General features: G+C 49.5%; 1 protein-coding gene across 3 annotated transcripts in view; it reads left to right on the top strand.

Annotated features, from left to right (window-relative positions):
- Positions 1–2,518: 2,518 nt before the first annotated feature.
- The window catches only part of SEPTIN6 (septin 6), a gene marked incomplete at both ends in the record, with an annotated part of 59,246 nt that continues 44,744 nt past the window's right edge, over positions 2,519–17,020 (top strand). For 2 of the 3 annotated variants that reach the window (XM_084259251.1, XM_084259252.1), the window contains 2 exons: positions 2,519–2,668; positions 16,639–16,753. In XM_084259251.1, the coding sequence (XP_084115377.1) occupies positions 2,639–2,668; positions 16,639–16,753 (145 nt within the window). Of the gene's footprint in view, positions 2,669–8,056; positions 8,117–16,638; positions 16,754–17,020 lie in introns of those variants that run through there. The other variant, XM_084259250.1, reaches the window with a different exon arrangement.

The raw sequence follows: 17,020 nt of genomic DNA, 5'->3' as shown, positions 1-17,020 counted from the left end.
GCTGTATGGAGGAACAGTACCTAAAACCCAAAGCACAGCGAACTAAAACCCCTCTGCATATCCACACACACTGACATACACAAGCTGATGCACACACAAGGACACCTATACCACCACACCTATTACATCACATATGGACACACAGAGACCAACACACAACACAGACATACCAACGCACACTGAAAATACACACTGACACACACATCCACACCGAAGCACTGAAACTCACATACCCAGGCAGATACACACTAAAATACAACCAGAGGAGTAAACATATGCCAACATACACATACACACTTTGACACACAGCTGACACACACACACTGACACATACGAATGCACACCTACTCACACATCAACACCAACCCACACCACTCAGAATCCGGAGACCCAGCTCCTAGGACCGGCTCGCAGCCTCAGGCCACAGGTCTTGAAGGGACTGAAGGGCTGCAGGAGACTTGAATTACACACTCAGCCCCAATCTGCCAGGTCCAGCATTTTTGCGAAAGAGGCCTCTGGAGGTCCTGAGAGTCCCCACGGATAAGAGGTTGGAGCAGGGCACATGGGCGCCCCTACCCACAGTACCCCCAGCGTGGGGCGGGAATGTGCAGAGAGCTTCATTCAGAGCGCAGCGCCTCCCGATGCGCTGGCGGCAGGCATTTTCCCTGGGAGCCCAGGCAGTCGGCCAGTCAGTCTCTGCCTGGCTCTTCCCTGGTCTTGCCGCTCCAGGTAGCTGCACTCAGCACAGGCTTTCAAATGTGCGCCTGCGGTCCTGCCACCATGCATGCCCCAGGTCCAGATCAGAGCTAGTGGCCTCAGCCCTTCCTGTCTACCACACTCCAGCCTTTGCCAGGGAAGACCTGTCTCCCTCCCAGATGCCCAGCCCGGAAGCGGGCAGTCACCTTTCACTCCCTGCCCCATCCGGTCTTGGCCCCGTCTTACAGCGGTTCTTCAGATACATCCCTGGGCCCCCGTGTCACTGCCACTCCAATACCGGGCCTGGCGCCTCTCCCAGCTCCCTGCCGGCCTCCGAGACTTTACTCACCCCCTTTTCCCTGCCACCACCATCTGCCCGGCCGGCCAGAACTGTGTCTCACAACTCCCCTGCACTGGCCCTTAATAGTTCCAGACTCTTCTTTTTAGCCCCCACCTGGGTCTCCAGCGCAATGATAGGTGCACAGCGGGAACTCCCAATACTCGGCTTTTGATTGACTGTCCCTACAGCTACCCCCTCATTGAATCTTTTCTTTCGAGGGTCTGGGTCTGTCCCTGAGATCACCTGCCCTTTTTAGGAGTGGAGTGGAGCGTCCGGACCGCTATGGTCTGGTACACAACAGAATGGGCCGGGGCCTGCCACTCACAGGGAGCTGGGAAAGGGCCACTCCCGGGACAGGGAGTCGAAGGATGTCAGGGCTGGAAAGGTGGAGAGGTGCGGAGGGCAGGGGAGAGGACCCGCCGTCGCGATTGGCCAGGAGGGAAGGGAGAGCAGGTGAGCAGAGTTCCCGCCTTCGGAGGTTCTCCTGTCTGCGCACCGCCGGTCACCCGGTCCCGGTCCGGAGAAGATCGAAGGTTAAAGGGAAATCAAGCCCCCCCCACCCCAGAGAGAGCCACAGGAGGCCGCTCTCGGTCACTCCTCACCATCCCGCTCGACAGCGGGGAGTAGGGGGGTGCCGGAGCGGGGGGGGAGAACCTTCACCCCCAAGTCCCTACCCTGAGGCTCCCCGACACTAGAAGGCTGAGCCAGGTGGGGAGGGGAGCAGTGGGGTCCCTCTGTATTAAGTGCCCAACGGTGGTGAACCCGTCTCCATGAAATTACAGCGCACAGCGCCCAAGGCTTGGAAACCCCAGGGCCGAAGGGAGTCTCATCTCAGGACTACTGGCCTCGGACTCCGCATGTCAGAGCTCAGTAGCGGGGCCGCACTGCGGCTCCCCCCAACGGCCCCCTTTTTAAGCTCCGCTGTGGAGCGGCAGGTGCGGCAGCACCCCAACCCCTCCGACCTCAGCTGCACTCTGGGGCGACGGTGGGGGCGCGGGGAGGTGTGGTGGAACATCAAGAGTGCCGCGGCGGGAGCTCTCATACAAGCACCCTGAAATCTTGGTGGAGAGCACGAGGGGGTTCACGGGGCGGGGAGGAGAGAGAGGAGCACTGCAGAGCTCCGCCGCCAGGCTGTAAGCGGTAGGGGGGGAGGGGCGGGGGCTCCCTTCCAGGCTCCGGGGTCTGGGGACTCGGGGATGTAAGGCGAGAGCAGGGGGGTGTGACAATTCAGCAGAGGTCGGGATGTACCACGGAGCCTAGTGGCGGGGGGGCAGAGGACGTGGTCACCGAGGGGAGCCCCCGCCCCCCTTGGCAAAGGCCTATGGCTGAGGTTGCAGGGGGAACTGGCAGTGGGCTCGCAGCAGGGGGAAGCGGCGAGTTAAATCCGCCCCCTCCCCACACTCCACTTCCGAGGGGGAGAGCGGCAGAGGGGGGATCGGGGTTGGAGCAGCGGCTAGGGGCCCCTCCCTCGCACCTCCCCCCACCGGACTTGGTCGCGCCCGAAGTGTAACACTTTCTCTTTGTCGGAGGAGCTCCGCTGTTTCCTGTGCTGTAGCTCCCGTTGCGGCGGCGCCCGTGGCAGCCCTGGCGGACGCAGGAGCGATGGCAGCGACCGATATAGCTCGCCAGGTGGTGAGTGCGGGGCTGGGGCGCGGGCGCCGGCGCCGGGGGCCTGGGGAGCACCGAGGGGACCTGGCTGCCGGCACCGCCACCGCGAGCAGGGCAGCGGGCAGCCTCCGGGAGCCCCGGCACCGCGGGACTTCTGCCCCCGGGGTCAACCGCTCAGTCCCCCAGCCTGTCCCCGAACGGTGGGGCGGCCAGGGGGGGCCTCGGGGAAGGCTGCGGCCGGCCGGCCGAACTTGCCTTGCCAAGAGCTGCAGTCGGCGCCGCCGCCTCCCTCGCTGCAGCAGCGGCCGGGCGGCTGGGGCGTTGCCGAATGAATGGCCGCACGAGCCGCCAAGTCCTCCGGGTCCCGGGCACCGCGGACGGGCGCCCTCAGACCGCGGGGCCGCGCCCCTGCGCACCGCTGCGGGTGGGGACCCGGCTCTGCACCCGAGGAGGGGCGCCGGGCTGGGGTTAGCCTGGGCTAGGAGGCGGTGAGCGGGAAGGGGGGCGGGGAGGTGGCTGGCTGGGCTGGGGTTTCTCCATATGCATTACATATGTGACTGCGTCTGTGTGAGTCTCACTGTGTGCGTGTGAGTGCACGCGCGCGCACTCGCGCCTCCCCGGGCGGGCGGAGGCGCCCGGGTCGTCTGTGACCCCAGAGGAGTCCGCCAGTTACTTAGAGTGGGCTCCCCGCTCTGGTGTGTGTCCGGACGCCCCTTCTGCTTGTGCTGTGTGACTCTGGGTCCCGCTCCCCCTTGTGCGCTTATGTCGGGTGCAGTTCGCTGGCCTGTAGGTGGCTGGCTGCGTCTTTTGGCATATTTCTGAGCACCTGACCCGGGTTTTGCGGGCCTCTGGGGGTCTGTGTCTTGGGCGCGTGCTCAGTATAACTGGGCTTTTGTGCCAAAACCTGTAGAGCTGTCTTCTGTCTACCGAGACTCAGGAAAATTAAGTGTGAGGCTTGCAAAAGCGGTACCTTCTCTCTTTTTGTTGGCAACCGACTCTGGGGGAAAAAAATCTTCCTTTAAATAACTGAAGTTTTCCAGCCTGGCATGTGCAGAGAAATCATATTGAACTGACCCGAGCCTCCATGTTTATTCAGAAGTTTGGTTGAAAGGGGAAGGGATGGTTCCATTTGGGGGAACAATCTAGCCTTTCTATTCACAGGAGGATATCTGGGATTTTAAGGAGCCACTCCCCCCATTACCATTAGCTTGAGGTGAACAAGGAGAGCGCAGTAGAGGTAGGTCAAACCTCATGACACCAAAGACTGGTTGCTGAAAATTCCTGAACGTCAAAAAAATGTTTTTACACGTCGTGGCTCATTTATTTAGGGAAATAGTCCATGCAATGTAATTGCAGTGGGGAAAAAAAAAAGTAGCCTGTAGGTGTTTGGTTTAATTGAAATTGATTTGTTTTCAAAATCTGAATCTAGAATCTGGTAGTATTTCCTCTACAGGATATGTATAAACCTATTCCACTCTCTTGTCCCTGTTTGGAGCGGCAGGGTTATTTCTTTGGAACCTCCCATCCCCCTCCTTGCCAAAGCTGGCACAGGGCTCCTTATGCTGTCCTGGGGTGGAAGGACCAGGAATAGATAGGAGTCAATGCTCTCTGTAATGGAATTTGAGAGAATTCTCTCCCCTTCCTCAAGACTAGCACTGTAATATTTATTCCTTGAGTGTTTTGAGGGTTCCCAGAGAGCTTTTTTGCTCCTTGCTTGTTACCTGTGTTTTAGAGATGGCATGACTTAAGAGGAATTAGTCTCCTGGATTACACTTGCTCCATCTTTAGTGACTAGAAGTGACACTAATGATTTTTCTTGTCAGCTAATGAATTTGCATTGATTTGTTCATACTCTCTTACCAGCTCCCTTTGCCTGGATTAGGACTGCAGGGCAGATGTTGCAAAGGGGAACATTCCAGAAGGTTGTGCTGCACCTCTGGCACAACACAGGCAACTCTGAGATCTCCTTTGTTTTGCAGAGAGGGGTGGGGGGGGTTTAGGGAGACCTGATTGGTTTTAGGACTACCTGATTTGCTTTGCCTGGTTCCAGTTTGGCTCTGGCTGGCCTGGCGGTACCATATGATGAAGAACATAATTACGCGCCAGATTCTAAAGCTGAAAGAGAAGCCCAAGCACTTGAAACCTTGTTATTGTGATAAATGGGTTTCTGGGAAACTGACGTCACTCTCCATGCCCCCTCCTCCAGCCAGTGAAGTTCTTGTTTATGTGTCATTTGTTTCTCTGCTCTCCTTTGTGTCTGCAAGAAGTTGTAATTCATTAGGGGAGATGGAATTAACTCAGGAGACATTGGATGTCTGGTTGCTGCTTGTTTCTTCCTAGGAACCTGTATCCAGGGTTTGGGAAGAGAAGACTGGAGAATAAACAGAAGTGTGCCTGGCTTAGGGCTTCTTTTTAATGAGCTGGAGACCTGGTGCCATCTGTCCAAGTTGTGCTCTGCTTTGTATTTGGGGGCGGGGTGAGGGGGAAGGGGTGTCCTTCCAAGAGTTAGGTAAGGGGTCACTCTGGCTGGTAAGGTAACATCATTAGTGACTAAAACAGGCCTTCGAGTTGTTGGACAGGGCCTTTGTTTGGATCTGCATGCAACTTGGAAACTCAGCTTTCGTATACATAACACAATCCCATTGCATTTGAATGAACTCCACAAAGATTCTGTATCACAAAACTATTTCTCCGTTACACTCATGAGTGCTTATTTCATGGACTAGCAAGTGTCTAACACTGTGACTAGTCTTGATCAATTATACTAAAAAGTTAAAATGGAGTGGTGGACATACTTCTTGGTTTTTAGGCTTGTATACAGTCTAGTAGAATCATGGGGGACACTGTGAAATAATTAGAGAATTATAGAAGATTCTTGGGATGATCTTACCCCCACATCCTGCCTGTGAGGTGACCCAGGCTGCTATTCTTATTCTGAGAGGTTATGGGGCTTGTCCGAGGCAACCCAGCCAGGCACAGCGCACACCCCTGGGGATGTGGCTTCTGGCTCTTGCAATGAGCTGTTTCTTTCAATGCTGCATTTTGAGGTCCAGACTGGAAGTGCCGACCCATAGAAAGAACAGCTTGTTGATTCTGGCTTGGCCCAACCCTACCAAGTGGGCCATGATACTTTCCTCCACTGGCAGCCAGATAATGGCTGTTTTCCCTCACGAAAGAGCTTATAGGGGCTAACTCTGTACTAGCAGTGCTGGGGCAACTGTCTCAAGACAAGTGTTTACAGGTAGACGGAACCCTTCTGCTTGGTTCCCCTTGACGCTGCCTACCTCAGCCATTTCTCTTACTTCACACTGAAAGTAATATTATACCCCAAGCAGTGGGGACAAAACGCCGCTCTGTACCTGTACCTCCGCTGGGAATACAGCACGGAAGAAAAGTTACATGGTTCCAGATACTAAAAATTCTTTCGTCTAAGTCGAGGGTATATGGGTGATCATTGTACTATTTTCCAACTGCCCTGTGTGCTTGAGACTTCTCAAATAAAAACCTGGGGGAGATTACACCCCCTCCCCACTAATGCACATGGCTCTCTCTCAGGGAATTCACAGTGTAATCGTGGAGGCAGACCAAATAACTAGTTAATTATCATTTGTGATGACGGCTGCACTGGAGGGCCACTGGAGGGCCACAGTCACTCTGAGGCTTCATTACAAGGGGATCTCATCCAGCAGTGGATGGGGGTGTTGGAGGACAGGGGAGTCCTGGGGCTTCAACTAAGAAAGGGCTAGGTGTGAAGATGGATGAAATGTGGCTTCTGCTACTTAGCTGGGAACGTTTCATTCGTTAATTCACCCATATGTATGCTTATCCATTCCTTCAAGCTGTATGTATTGGGCATTGGCGCTGCCAGGCCCTGTGCCAGATGTTGAAGATACACTGGTGGCCAAGACACATAGAACTCTGCCCTCTTAGAGCTTCCAGGTGAAAGGCAGGAGCAGCCATGTTCTCTATTCCTATCCTAAATCCTGGAAATGTGAGCCTTAGTGGTGCTCTTATTACAAAACGGCCTTCCAGCCAAGTGATTTGTCTGTATAGTATAAAGAGATTTTGATCTGCCATAGTGTGCATAGCATTTACTTTGTAGAGTCTCTGCTGTAAATTTTCTATTAATTGCTGGCTTTGTTACCCAGCAGGCCCCTCCCTTTGTGTGCTGTAAGGGAGCAAACGGGTTGCATTAGCTTAAGCAAAACTAATTAGGAAGGCAAGGACCCTGGAATAAGGGTCCTTATTCCCAAACGAAATAAGACTGGTTTCTGGCCTGGCCTGGGGTTCTGGAGTATTCAGCAGAGTGGGCCTTTAGTTGCATGGACATTAAGATCATATTCCAGAAAGAAAGCAGAGAGGGAGAAAAGGAAAGAACAAGAAGGAATGTCATGGATGAGGGCAACATGTTTCTTTCAGTGATCTCAAAATGCTTTCACGTCTGTGTGATGTCACTTTCCCCGATAGCTTTCCAGGCCAAGTATTCTTACTCACTTCATTTGCTGGGTGCGGGGTGAGGTGGGGGGATCAAGTGACTTGGTCCAAAATGGTGTTGTTGGTCAGCGGATACAACAATGAGACTCCTGCCAGGTGATATAGATTCCATTTTTCTTAATGCTGGCCTTTTCGTGATGCTTCTAAGGACTAAAAATCCTGCCACATCCTCTCTTCTCCCTCTTTTCACTGTACCCCCGCACCCCTACACTCATGGGGGTCAGAGAAGAGTATACTTGGGTGCTGTGAAGACTCTCAGATGTTAAAAAGAATCTCAGCTTAAATCCCAGATAGCACAGTCACGGGTCCTGTGTGGGTTTTCTTCTCCCCCCCCCACCCCATATTGCTTTAAATAAAAATCTTGGAGCCACCAGCCATGTCATGATGGATTATTTTAAGTAACAACTGGAGGGGGACAGAATAAATTAGAAACACAGACCCTCCTCGCTTTGGCAGGCGGAGGCTTCTGCTGCTGGGATTTGAAACCGTGGGTTTCTCTGCCTCCTGCACAGAGGAAGGAGGCCACATGCTCAGGAGGGTGAGAATAATGTTATCCTCTTCCTCAGTGTCTTCTCATTAGAGGCAGCCATCTGCTGAATTATGCAGTGTGCTCTCAGCTGGTCCTGGAGTTGGGTCATCCCTTTGCAGTCACTTAAAGGTGACCCGGAAAATATTTGCGGGCCTTTCTCAGGGACAGGACTCAGGGCTCCGGTTTTTCCTGCCCGGGGCGGGGGTGGGGGTGGGGCTTTCTGACCCCTAGCAAAGGCCCTGGGGTAGCAGGGGCAGAACCGTGCTTTCACGGCCCTGATGAGGTGTGAGGTAGTGTTGGGTTTCCTTTTGCAGCAGAGGCCCCCAGCTCGGAACACTGGCGCAGAGGCAGGAACTGGGTTTTTTCAGATCCCCATTAAACGAGACCAGATGGAGGCAGAGGCAAATTCAGCCTCCCCAGAGGACAGTTGGGCATTCATCCAGATCCCTGTGAGTAAACCTTTTTTTCTTTTTCTTTTTCCAGATTAGAGATAACAATGGCCAGAACACCTAGCAAACTGTTTAAATGGCCTGGCTTGAAAGGGACCTGCCTTTTGTGGGAAAGTCAAGCCACCCCGAGCAGGGCAGGCCCCAGGCCAGAGGTGGAGCTATTTTACCTAGAATCCTGCTGACTGATTGGGTTAGGTGGCTGTGGAGCGCTTGAGCAGAGCTAGGCAGCTGGCCAGTCTGAGCTGAGGCCAGAGTCAGTAGAGAAGGAAATGGAAGAGAGAATGTGGTCGAGGAACACAGGACTGCCATGGTCTCCACACCTCAGTTGCCTCTGTAGGCCCGAGCCACCATGGTGAGCCCACAAGATTCCGGTTGCCTTCCATAATCCTTCTCCCTCCAACTAGCATCAAACCACCAGCCAAATGGCCCAGAAAGAAATCTGCCACTCAAGTCAGCTTTTCCATGTGAGAGAGGCAGTGGGCATGACAGGGCTCTGGATGCTGGCGCCCCTGACTGCCTCTAAGCCACTCTGGGGCTCAGGACAAGTCACTTCCTCTCTGAGTGTCCCGTTTCCCCTTTTGTAAGCCCAGTGGTGAGGATGTAGGTGCTCTTTTAGGGCGTTTCCAGCTCTAACATTGCATGATTCTTAGATTTCCTGGTTCTCCAGCCTGATTTCTTTTTGGCCCTTGTCTGTTTCTGCTTCCGAATGAGGTGGTAGAATTTCACTCCACCCCTTCCCTGCTTTGACTCCTTGAGCTGGGTAGGGAGACAATTGTAGATTAGGCAAGTCTGTGCTTTTATTTTAGCTCAGCAGGGTCTCCATAAGTAGAACAGACACTACCCTTAAGATATTGTCTATACATGCAGGTGTATCTAGGTATTGTCTTCCTATAAAGGTACATGACAGCTGAATTTTTGTCTATTGAATCTCATCTTAAAGGCACTAGGAGAGTTGGCTATTTAATGGAATCCTGCTGTGAATCCTTTTATAGAATGAAAAGCCACTTTGGAATTTATCTTGTGTATTAAAATCCTGAGTCTCATCTATTGGATTTACCCCAAATGGGCCCTCTCCCTGTATGTCAGGATGGTCTTATTTGCATTTCTCCAGGGTTCCTAAGCTGCCCACCCCCAATGAGGGGGGGCAGCTTACATAGGTTTTATTTCTCCTTGGAAAGGCCCCCCAATTTCTCTCTCCCAGTTCAGGGCTTTGCTACTACTGTCAATTTCCTCTTAGCCTGGCTTAATCGGGGGCACGGGGGAAATCCTGCCATTTGACATGTTGGAGGGATTTTTAACCTTTGAGAATTTATCAGTGCTTTTGTGGTTTTTATGGCTGATAAGACAGCGGCATCCACTCCCTTGACAAACCTGGAGGCAGCAGACAGGAGAACATCTGTCTTATGGCTTCATGAAGACTTTTGCTCCATGTCTCAGGATATGTGATTTGACTTCTGGTTCATGTGAATCTTTATGACAGTAAGTTATGCTGTGTAAATAATATGTTTTGTGTATAATAATAATAATGAGAATAATAGAGGATTACTGTATTATTAATAAAATAAATATTTTATATACAGTGAATCTGTCTGAAAACTGAGTACTTAACTGAATTTTCTGATGTATCTGTATGAAATGTACCTTTTTTGGTTGGACAGTAAGGCCTCACTTCACCTGGTCAATAGGTTCTTGGAGGTTGAGCCTTGAGGCAAAATGACATTTAATCCAAGCAGGTCTCTAATAACTGAATTTCGTTCAACATCATCTGTTTTTTTTTTTCTCATCAATGTTACAGTGAAATAATGTTCAGTGAAACAATGTTATTTGAGGAGCTGCTGTAGTAGATTTTGTTAAAATAATGGGGCCTTCTCTCCCACCTAGGAAAGTGTCATCATGGAATCTTTTCTTAAAAAATAACATTTTTATTCTGATTATAAGAGTGAAATATGCCTGTTGTAGAAAACTTGGAGAACACAGAAAAGCAACAACACCTGCAGTCCTTCCACCCAAAGGTGATTGCTGTCGCCATTTTGGTGGCTATTTTTGGTGTCTATTTTTCCAGTCTTTTCAAAATGCATATCTATTTCCCCTCATCATTGGGATGATCCTGTCTAGACAGGTTTTTTTGATTGTTTAGTTTGCCTTTTTTTAAAATTTATTTTATTTATACAAGCACTGAGTGCAGGCAGAAGCACGGGAGGGTGAGAGAATTCACCAGAGCCAGAGCGGGGAACAGAACAGGCAGACTGATGAAATACACTGCTGAGGGGAGCAGCGGGCATGGCAGGAGAGGTCTGTCGGCATGTGAGACCCTTGCCTGTGGCCAGGGATCAAACCGGTGCTGCAGAGGCTGCGGGCAGCTTTGCAGCCCAGCGCTCAACCGCTGAGCCACCAGGGGAGGCCCAGTTTAGTTTGCTTTTTATCCAACAGTATTTGATGGTCATTTTTGCACATCATTAAAAATTCTTAGAAACTGCTTTTACCAGCTGCTTAATATTCTATCATACATCTTTGAACCATTGATTGTTTCTGATCATCCTGAAGATTTGCAGTCTATCAGAGATAGGTATTCAGGGCTGACGTCAGAGATGGAGAAAGGTATGGTGTGAGCGCTGGGTCCAGCAGTGACACATGAGGCTGCTGAAGAGAATCCAGTTCGTCTTTCTGTCCCTTCCCAGCATCTGCATGCAAGGACTAGAGGAGAAAATTTGTTTTGTATTCAGAAAGCCCAAATTTTTCACTTTGGCCTCATCCTTCTGAATGACAACTAGTAACTTATTCATCCTGGTGGCAGGAAATTCTCCATTGACACGGATGCACCTTCAGTCCCCCTAGGCCTGTGATACTACTTGCTTACTCAACTGCAAAAGCTGCCCACTTGGATGCTTATTAGACTCTTTATTTGTGGAGTAACAGCAATGGGAGAAAGATGCACAGCTGGAATGGCCTTAACTCGTTCTTCGTAACAGGAATCTTCGGAATATTCAATTAAAAAAATGAAATTAGTGCGTCCCTCAGGGGAGGTGGCGGAAGAGAAAGAGAACAGTGTTTCTGCCTGTGATATGAAATGTGGTGTAACGTATTTCTAAACCGCAGGTGACTGCAGATGAGGAGAAAACAGGAAATGTACTAGGGGAGGGGCGTGGGGGCTCCCCCATTTCTCAGGAGCATTTTGCCTTCCTTGTAGCTCCTCTCAGACTCTGCATCCTAATTACTCTTGTTGCAAAGCTGAGTGAGAACTCTCTTTTCTTATATTAAAAATGTTTTTAGGAGCCTGCCTGGTGGCGCAAGGGGTTAAGATGCAGCACTATGAAGCTGTCTGCAGGCACTGCAGCAAGAGTTCAACCCCCGGCCAGGGAGGTGACCCACATGGCACAGCAGACCTCTCCTTTTCTCACCTGCTGCTCACCTCAGTCAGTCTGCCTGTTCTGTTCCCCACTCTGTCTCTGGTGAATCCGCTCACCCCCATACCTCTGGCCTATACCCCAGTTCTTGTATGCAAAAATAAATACATCTTTAAAAAATGTTTTTAAATTACATAGGTGGGGTGTGAACACATTCGTGCTGTAAAAAAAAAATCAAAGCATACAGAAGCATACTGACATTCTTGATGTTCCTGAGTCAGCCCCTACATATCCATTCCCTTCCCTGGAGGAAGCCACAGTTCTTGGTTCAGTGAGTCTTTCTTTTCAATCCCTTTTCCATGCACCAACATGCATTTTTTTGCAAATTCACATCCATAGGGCTTTTCGGGCACACATAGTTTCATACTGTGATTATTGTTCTACAGTTTCTTTTTTCTACGTTATCGTATGTCTTGGAGGTATTTGCATCAGTATGGTTGGACCTACGGCATTCTTCTTAATGACTACAGAATATTCCAGATGATGCATGTACTATAATTTGGTGAAAATCATTCCTGTTGTTGTATGTTCAGGTTTTTTCCTACTTTTTCAGTATTAAAAACAGTGCTGTAATGAATGTCCTTGTACACAGATCTTTGCTGATACGTGAGTTTCTGCAGAATAGATTCTAAGGAAAGATTGCAGGATTACAAGAGATGTGCATTTAACACTTTGGTGACTGTGGCCTTCCTACTTGAGGTTTTATTGTTGGATGCTCTGGACCTAGTTGCCAGTTCTCTTTCCTCTTGTGCACATTGTAATTCAGGGAGTGTTCAATTAACTGCAATCAAAGTAATCAGGACCTCAATTAATCAGGCCACCTTAAGGAGGAAGAAAGAAGAGATAAGATATTAGAGGTTTAGTGAGGATGTGGGGAAGAAACTTCTAGAGGCTGTACATTTAGTCCATTATCTTATCTTTTTGACCTCTACGCATTTAGCTCTGAAGAGTAAGGACTGATTATTCATAATGATGACCTTGATATCTTAAAAGATTCATTAAACAAGAGTGAATGGTGCTCTCTGGACAGGATTTCCTAAAGCAGAAACTATATGTACAAATTCATTTTTGAACATTTCTCAACTACAAAAAAGTTTGCTGCTTAAATCTTGGTCAACAACAAAAACATTCACCAGAACCATGTCCCTCAACCCCCAAACCTTCCAGTTAGTCTACATGGGTTGGCCACATGGTAAGGAGATACAGATGAAATAAAGTTCCTAAAAGTCACCAGTGATCTTCACCAAGTCCAGGTCAGTGGTTGTTGCTATGTAATTCTTCTGACTTCAACCTTGGCCTTTGGTGATAGAAAACGATTGGGTCACCTCTTATTTTTCTTGTCATTTCCCCCTCTTGGAAGAATCCTCTTTAACTTCCCATGCCTTACTTTGGCATCCCCTATATTCTGTGTTTTTAGCCCGTTTCTCCCTATGCTATCTCTTAGAGAACACATCCATTTTCATAGCTCTCACCCCTAAATTTATATGTCAGTTCTGAATTCTCCCAGAGCTTACAATCTCATGTTGCTAATTACTTATTGGATTTCTCCTCCTGTATATCTCACCATAAAATCAAAATTATCTTATATCCCTTAATATGTATAAAATACCTTTACAAATCCAGAAGACAAAGACAGATGTCCATTTCTTTAAAAATGGACAAAGAGGGCCTCCCTGGTGGCGCAAGGGGTTAAGCACCATACTATGAAGCAGTCTGCAGCCTCTGCAGCATGAGTTAGATCCCCGGTCGGTCAGGGAGCAACCCACATGGCACAGCAGACCTCTCCTGACTTGCCTACTGCTCCCCTCAGCAGTGTATTTCAGTCAATCTGCCTGATCTGTTCCCTACTCTGTCTCTGGTGAATCCTCTCACCCCCCACACCTCTGGCCTGCACCCCAGCTCTTGTATGCATAAATAAATAAATCTTAAAAAAAATGGACAAAGATATGAAGAGCTCATATACGCATATATACAATAAAACACTCATAATTGAACAATAAAAAACTTTCACCTTTGATAATAAATGCAAATTCAATGACATGATACTCCTTTCCAGTAATTCAATTCACAGTTGTTAAAAAGCCTCAGAAACTCAGTGTTGGCCTAAGTCTGGGTAAACAGACACGCTCCCATATTGGTGGTAGAATACGTCAGTGGTGGAATAGACATTTGTACTATTCTCAGTTGAATGATTTCTCAATGTGTACCAAAGCCTTTGAAACGTGTGTGCCCTTGGACCCAGCAGGTTTCAATTCTAGGAATTTAATTAAGGAAGTAACCAGAGACATATGTAAACCTGTAAGAACAAGAACAAGAACATATTCTTCATAATGTTGAAAACTTGGAAACATGCAGAATGTCTAGCAGTGGAAGATTGGTAAAGAAAATGTAGCACATTCCTACAATGGAATGCTATGTGGCCAATAAAAACAGTGTTTCAGAAGTATGCTTAGCTAGTCAAGATAACATCCGTACTAATTGTCAGGTTATTAAGTCAGATTAGGAAAAGTTTGTTCCCATTTGTATGAAATAAAACTGCACAGGCTGGAGGGTGAGGCATTAGAATTCGTAACAGTGCTTATCTCCAGAGAGTGATAGTATGGGTGCATTTTATTTTCTCCTTGATAATCTTCCATATGTTCTAAAATTTCTACAGTGAATGGTGATTACTTTTATAAAATAAAAAAAAAACTTGATAAGTGTAAATTTTTTAGTAATAACTGGTTTAAAGCTGGACTCCTTGACTTCCCCAGTTAAACCAACTCCCTTTCCTGAATTCCCTCCTTCTGTCCAGAGAGCCAGCAGTCCCAGCTCCCAGGCTCGCAACCCTTGCAGCATCTACTCATTGGGGTGCATCCTTCTTTAGGACACTTCTCAAATCTGCTCCTCCCTCTGAGTCCCAAGTCCGATCAGTTCACTTCAACCAGCGTCTGTTGTCACAGTGTCTGGCGGCACCCTGCCAGTTCGGCCTCATAGGTGTCATCTTCTCTCTCTTCCAATCAATAAAGCGCCCTGCAGCTGGAATGGTTTCCCAAAAACACTGCTTGTATTGTGGCACAGTGTGGAGAGAACGGTGGGCGCTTGGGGTGGGTGGGCGCATGGGAGGCGTGTGCTGAGTCTGACAAGGAGGAACATCTTGGAGAGTAAGGTGTGAGAGAGAAATAGGAAACATAGCCAGGCTGTTTTCAGAAGTCGCGCTCTCCACTGCCTTCCACTGTCTTCAGCTTGCAAATTCCCTTTCCTCTCCTTTTGGCACTTGGACCGGAGACCTTGGAGCACTTGACATTTCATGGTACTGAATTTGGCGACAGGAAGAGGCAGTCAGAGGCGATAAAACACGGCTCAGGAAACCTCAACTCTTAAGTCCATCCTGGTTTCCGATGCCTGCTGTGGTGGAGGCTCCATCAGACACACATGGTGGCTCTTACGTCTCGGTCTTCCCTCCACTGTTGAAGCCCAGAAGTGAACAGTGGGACACACACCATCTTTGCTGGCTTTAATCAAAAGAAGAGGATACAGGGAGAGGGGGAAGTGGAATGGGAGGATGGGGACGTCTTGAGTGACGTGGGCTGCTTGTGAGACTCAGCTGTCTTCAGGTGCCCCTCCGGGGCCTAGAATATACCAGCCCGGGCTGAATGGTGGCATATGGTCGCCTGTCAAGAATTCTCCGCTGGGAGTGTGTGGGGTGAGACGTATGAGGATAATAAACTTGCCAGATGGTAGTTACCGGTCCTCGCCCTGTCTCTCACTCTTGGAGGATCTGATGACACCCGCGGGAGTGGGATCCCACGCTGGCTGAAGGGGTATGTGGGTGCCGGTTTTGACCTTGTCAGCTGCTGAGCGCTTCCCCCACTGTCACAGCCCGTCCCTCTCCGTGTGCATGTATGTGCCCTTATGGTCTAGTCGAAAAACAGGTCCCATCCGGCATACGAGCTTGCTGTCAGCACAGCCTGGGAGGCTGGCACAGGCCTCCTGGACCAGCATGCCCTTTGGATGGCTCTTGGTGCCCTTCCTGTTATGGAAATCTTGGTGTAGCCTTTTTCACCATCTCGGACTCCTTACACAGCCCCCCGGTCTCCCTCAGATGTCCCCTGCTTCGCTTCTCCTCCTTTCTCACCTTCTCCGTGGCCATTGGCAGTTAGCTCGTTTCTTGACTCCACGCAGGCCCCTTTGGTCCTTCTCCCTGGTTCCTTGGAAACCTGCTTGAGGTACTCTCTGTTTTGCGAAACCATTAACAGTAAGAGGCTCTGGGACTTGCTTTCAGGGCTGCAGGTGGCTTGGCTAACCCCTGTGGAGACAAGGGTGCCAGAGGTAGGGAGGCGGCGGCTCTCTCTGGCTGGAGGGGCCACCCGAGTTCCATGGCATCACCTGTTATTTCAGGGGTCTAGCTGGACGGATACCTGCTCATGACGGAATGTGTACCCTATGCCAGGCGCCGGGCTAGGTGAGGTTGTACTAAGTGAAGAGTGTTCTAGCTCTTCCTAACAGAAGTTAAGTCATTTGTCCAAGGTCAGAAGGTGAAGGAGGTGGGACTCTACCCTTGACCTACCTGCTTTCAAAGCCTCCTAACTTCAACTCGGTGTCACCTTTGTAGATCCCCAAAACACCCTAGAGAGGAGGAGTATTGCCTCGTTTCTAAAGTCCCTTTGTATATTTGCTGAACCCTTAAGCCCGCACCAGGCATTGTGCCGAGCTTGTTACATGTCTTTGCATATTTGTGTCTCCCAGTCACCCCTAAGATGAGTAGTGTTATCTCATATGATAGACGCAGAAGGAAAGTGAGGCTGTGGGAGGTTACTACTCCCCTTGCAAGGGATCGAGTCGACGGTGCACTGATCCCTGACCCCGCCTCTGTGCCCTGTAAACTCCCTCTGTAGTTTGCTCTGTCTGGAACTCTGGGGACATCCACTGCTGAGGCTCGAGGATGCTTGTACCCAAGAAGCCATGATGTCCAAGCCGATGGGTCATTTTGCTTTGGAGCAGGGAAGAGATGGATTAAAAGCAGAGACTGGGCGGGTGTGATTTCTGAGCACAAAGAGCATTTGGATGTAGAAGTGACACCCAGATTACTTTTTAAGCACCTTTTAATTTGATCCCATCCCTCCCCTTCCAAATTAGGGTGAAGGTTGCCGAACTGTCCCCCTGGCTGGACATGTGGGATTTGACAGCTTGCCCGACCAGCTGGTGAATAAGTCAGTCAGCCAGGGCTTCTGCTTCAACATCCTGTGCGTGGGTGAGTATTTCCATAGCAGGAAATTCTATTACAGAATATGGATCCTTAATGACTGGATTCGGCTTTGCAGGTAATTAGGTTAAATAAGTGTGTCATTGTGATCTATTAGCAAGAGTGTCCCCCCCTTCTTCTTTTATCCCCCCTGCTCCGTTTTTGGTAAGCAACTATCTGTCAGTTCATTTTCCTTGGCCAGAGCTGAATGTGGGGCCCATGCCTTTGGAGAAACTGAGCTGTGTGACATCCGGTGGACATTTGGTAAAGGAGCTG

Source organism: Talpa europaea, assembly GCF_964194135.1.
Source record: "Talpa europaea genome assembly, chromosome: X".
Taxonomy (NCBI): Eukaryota; Metazoa; Chordata; class Mammalia; order Eulipotyphla; family Talpidae; genus Talpa; species Talpa europaea.
Note: the sequence above shows the minus strand (reverse complement) of the source record. Positions and strands in the feature narration are given on the sequence as shown.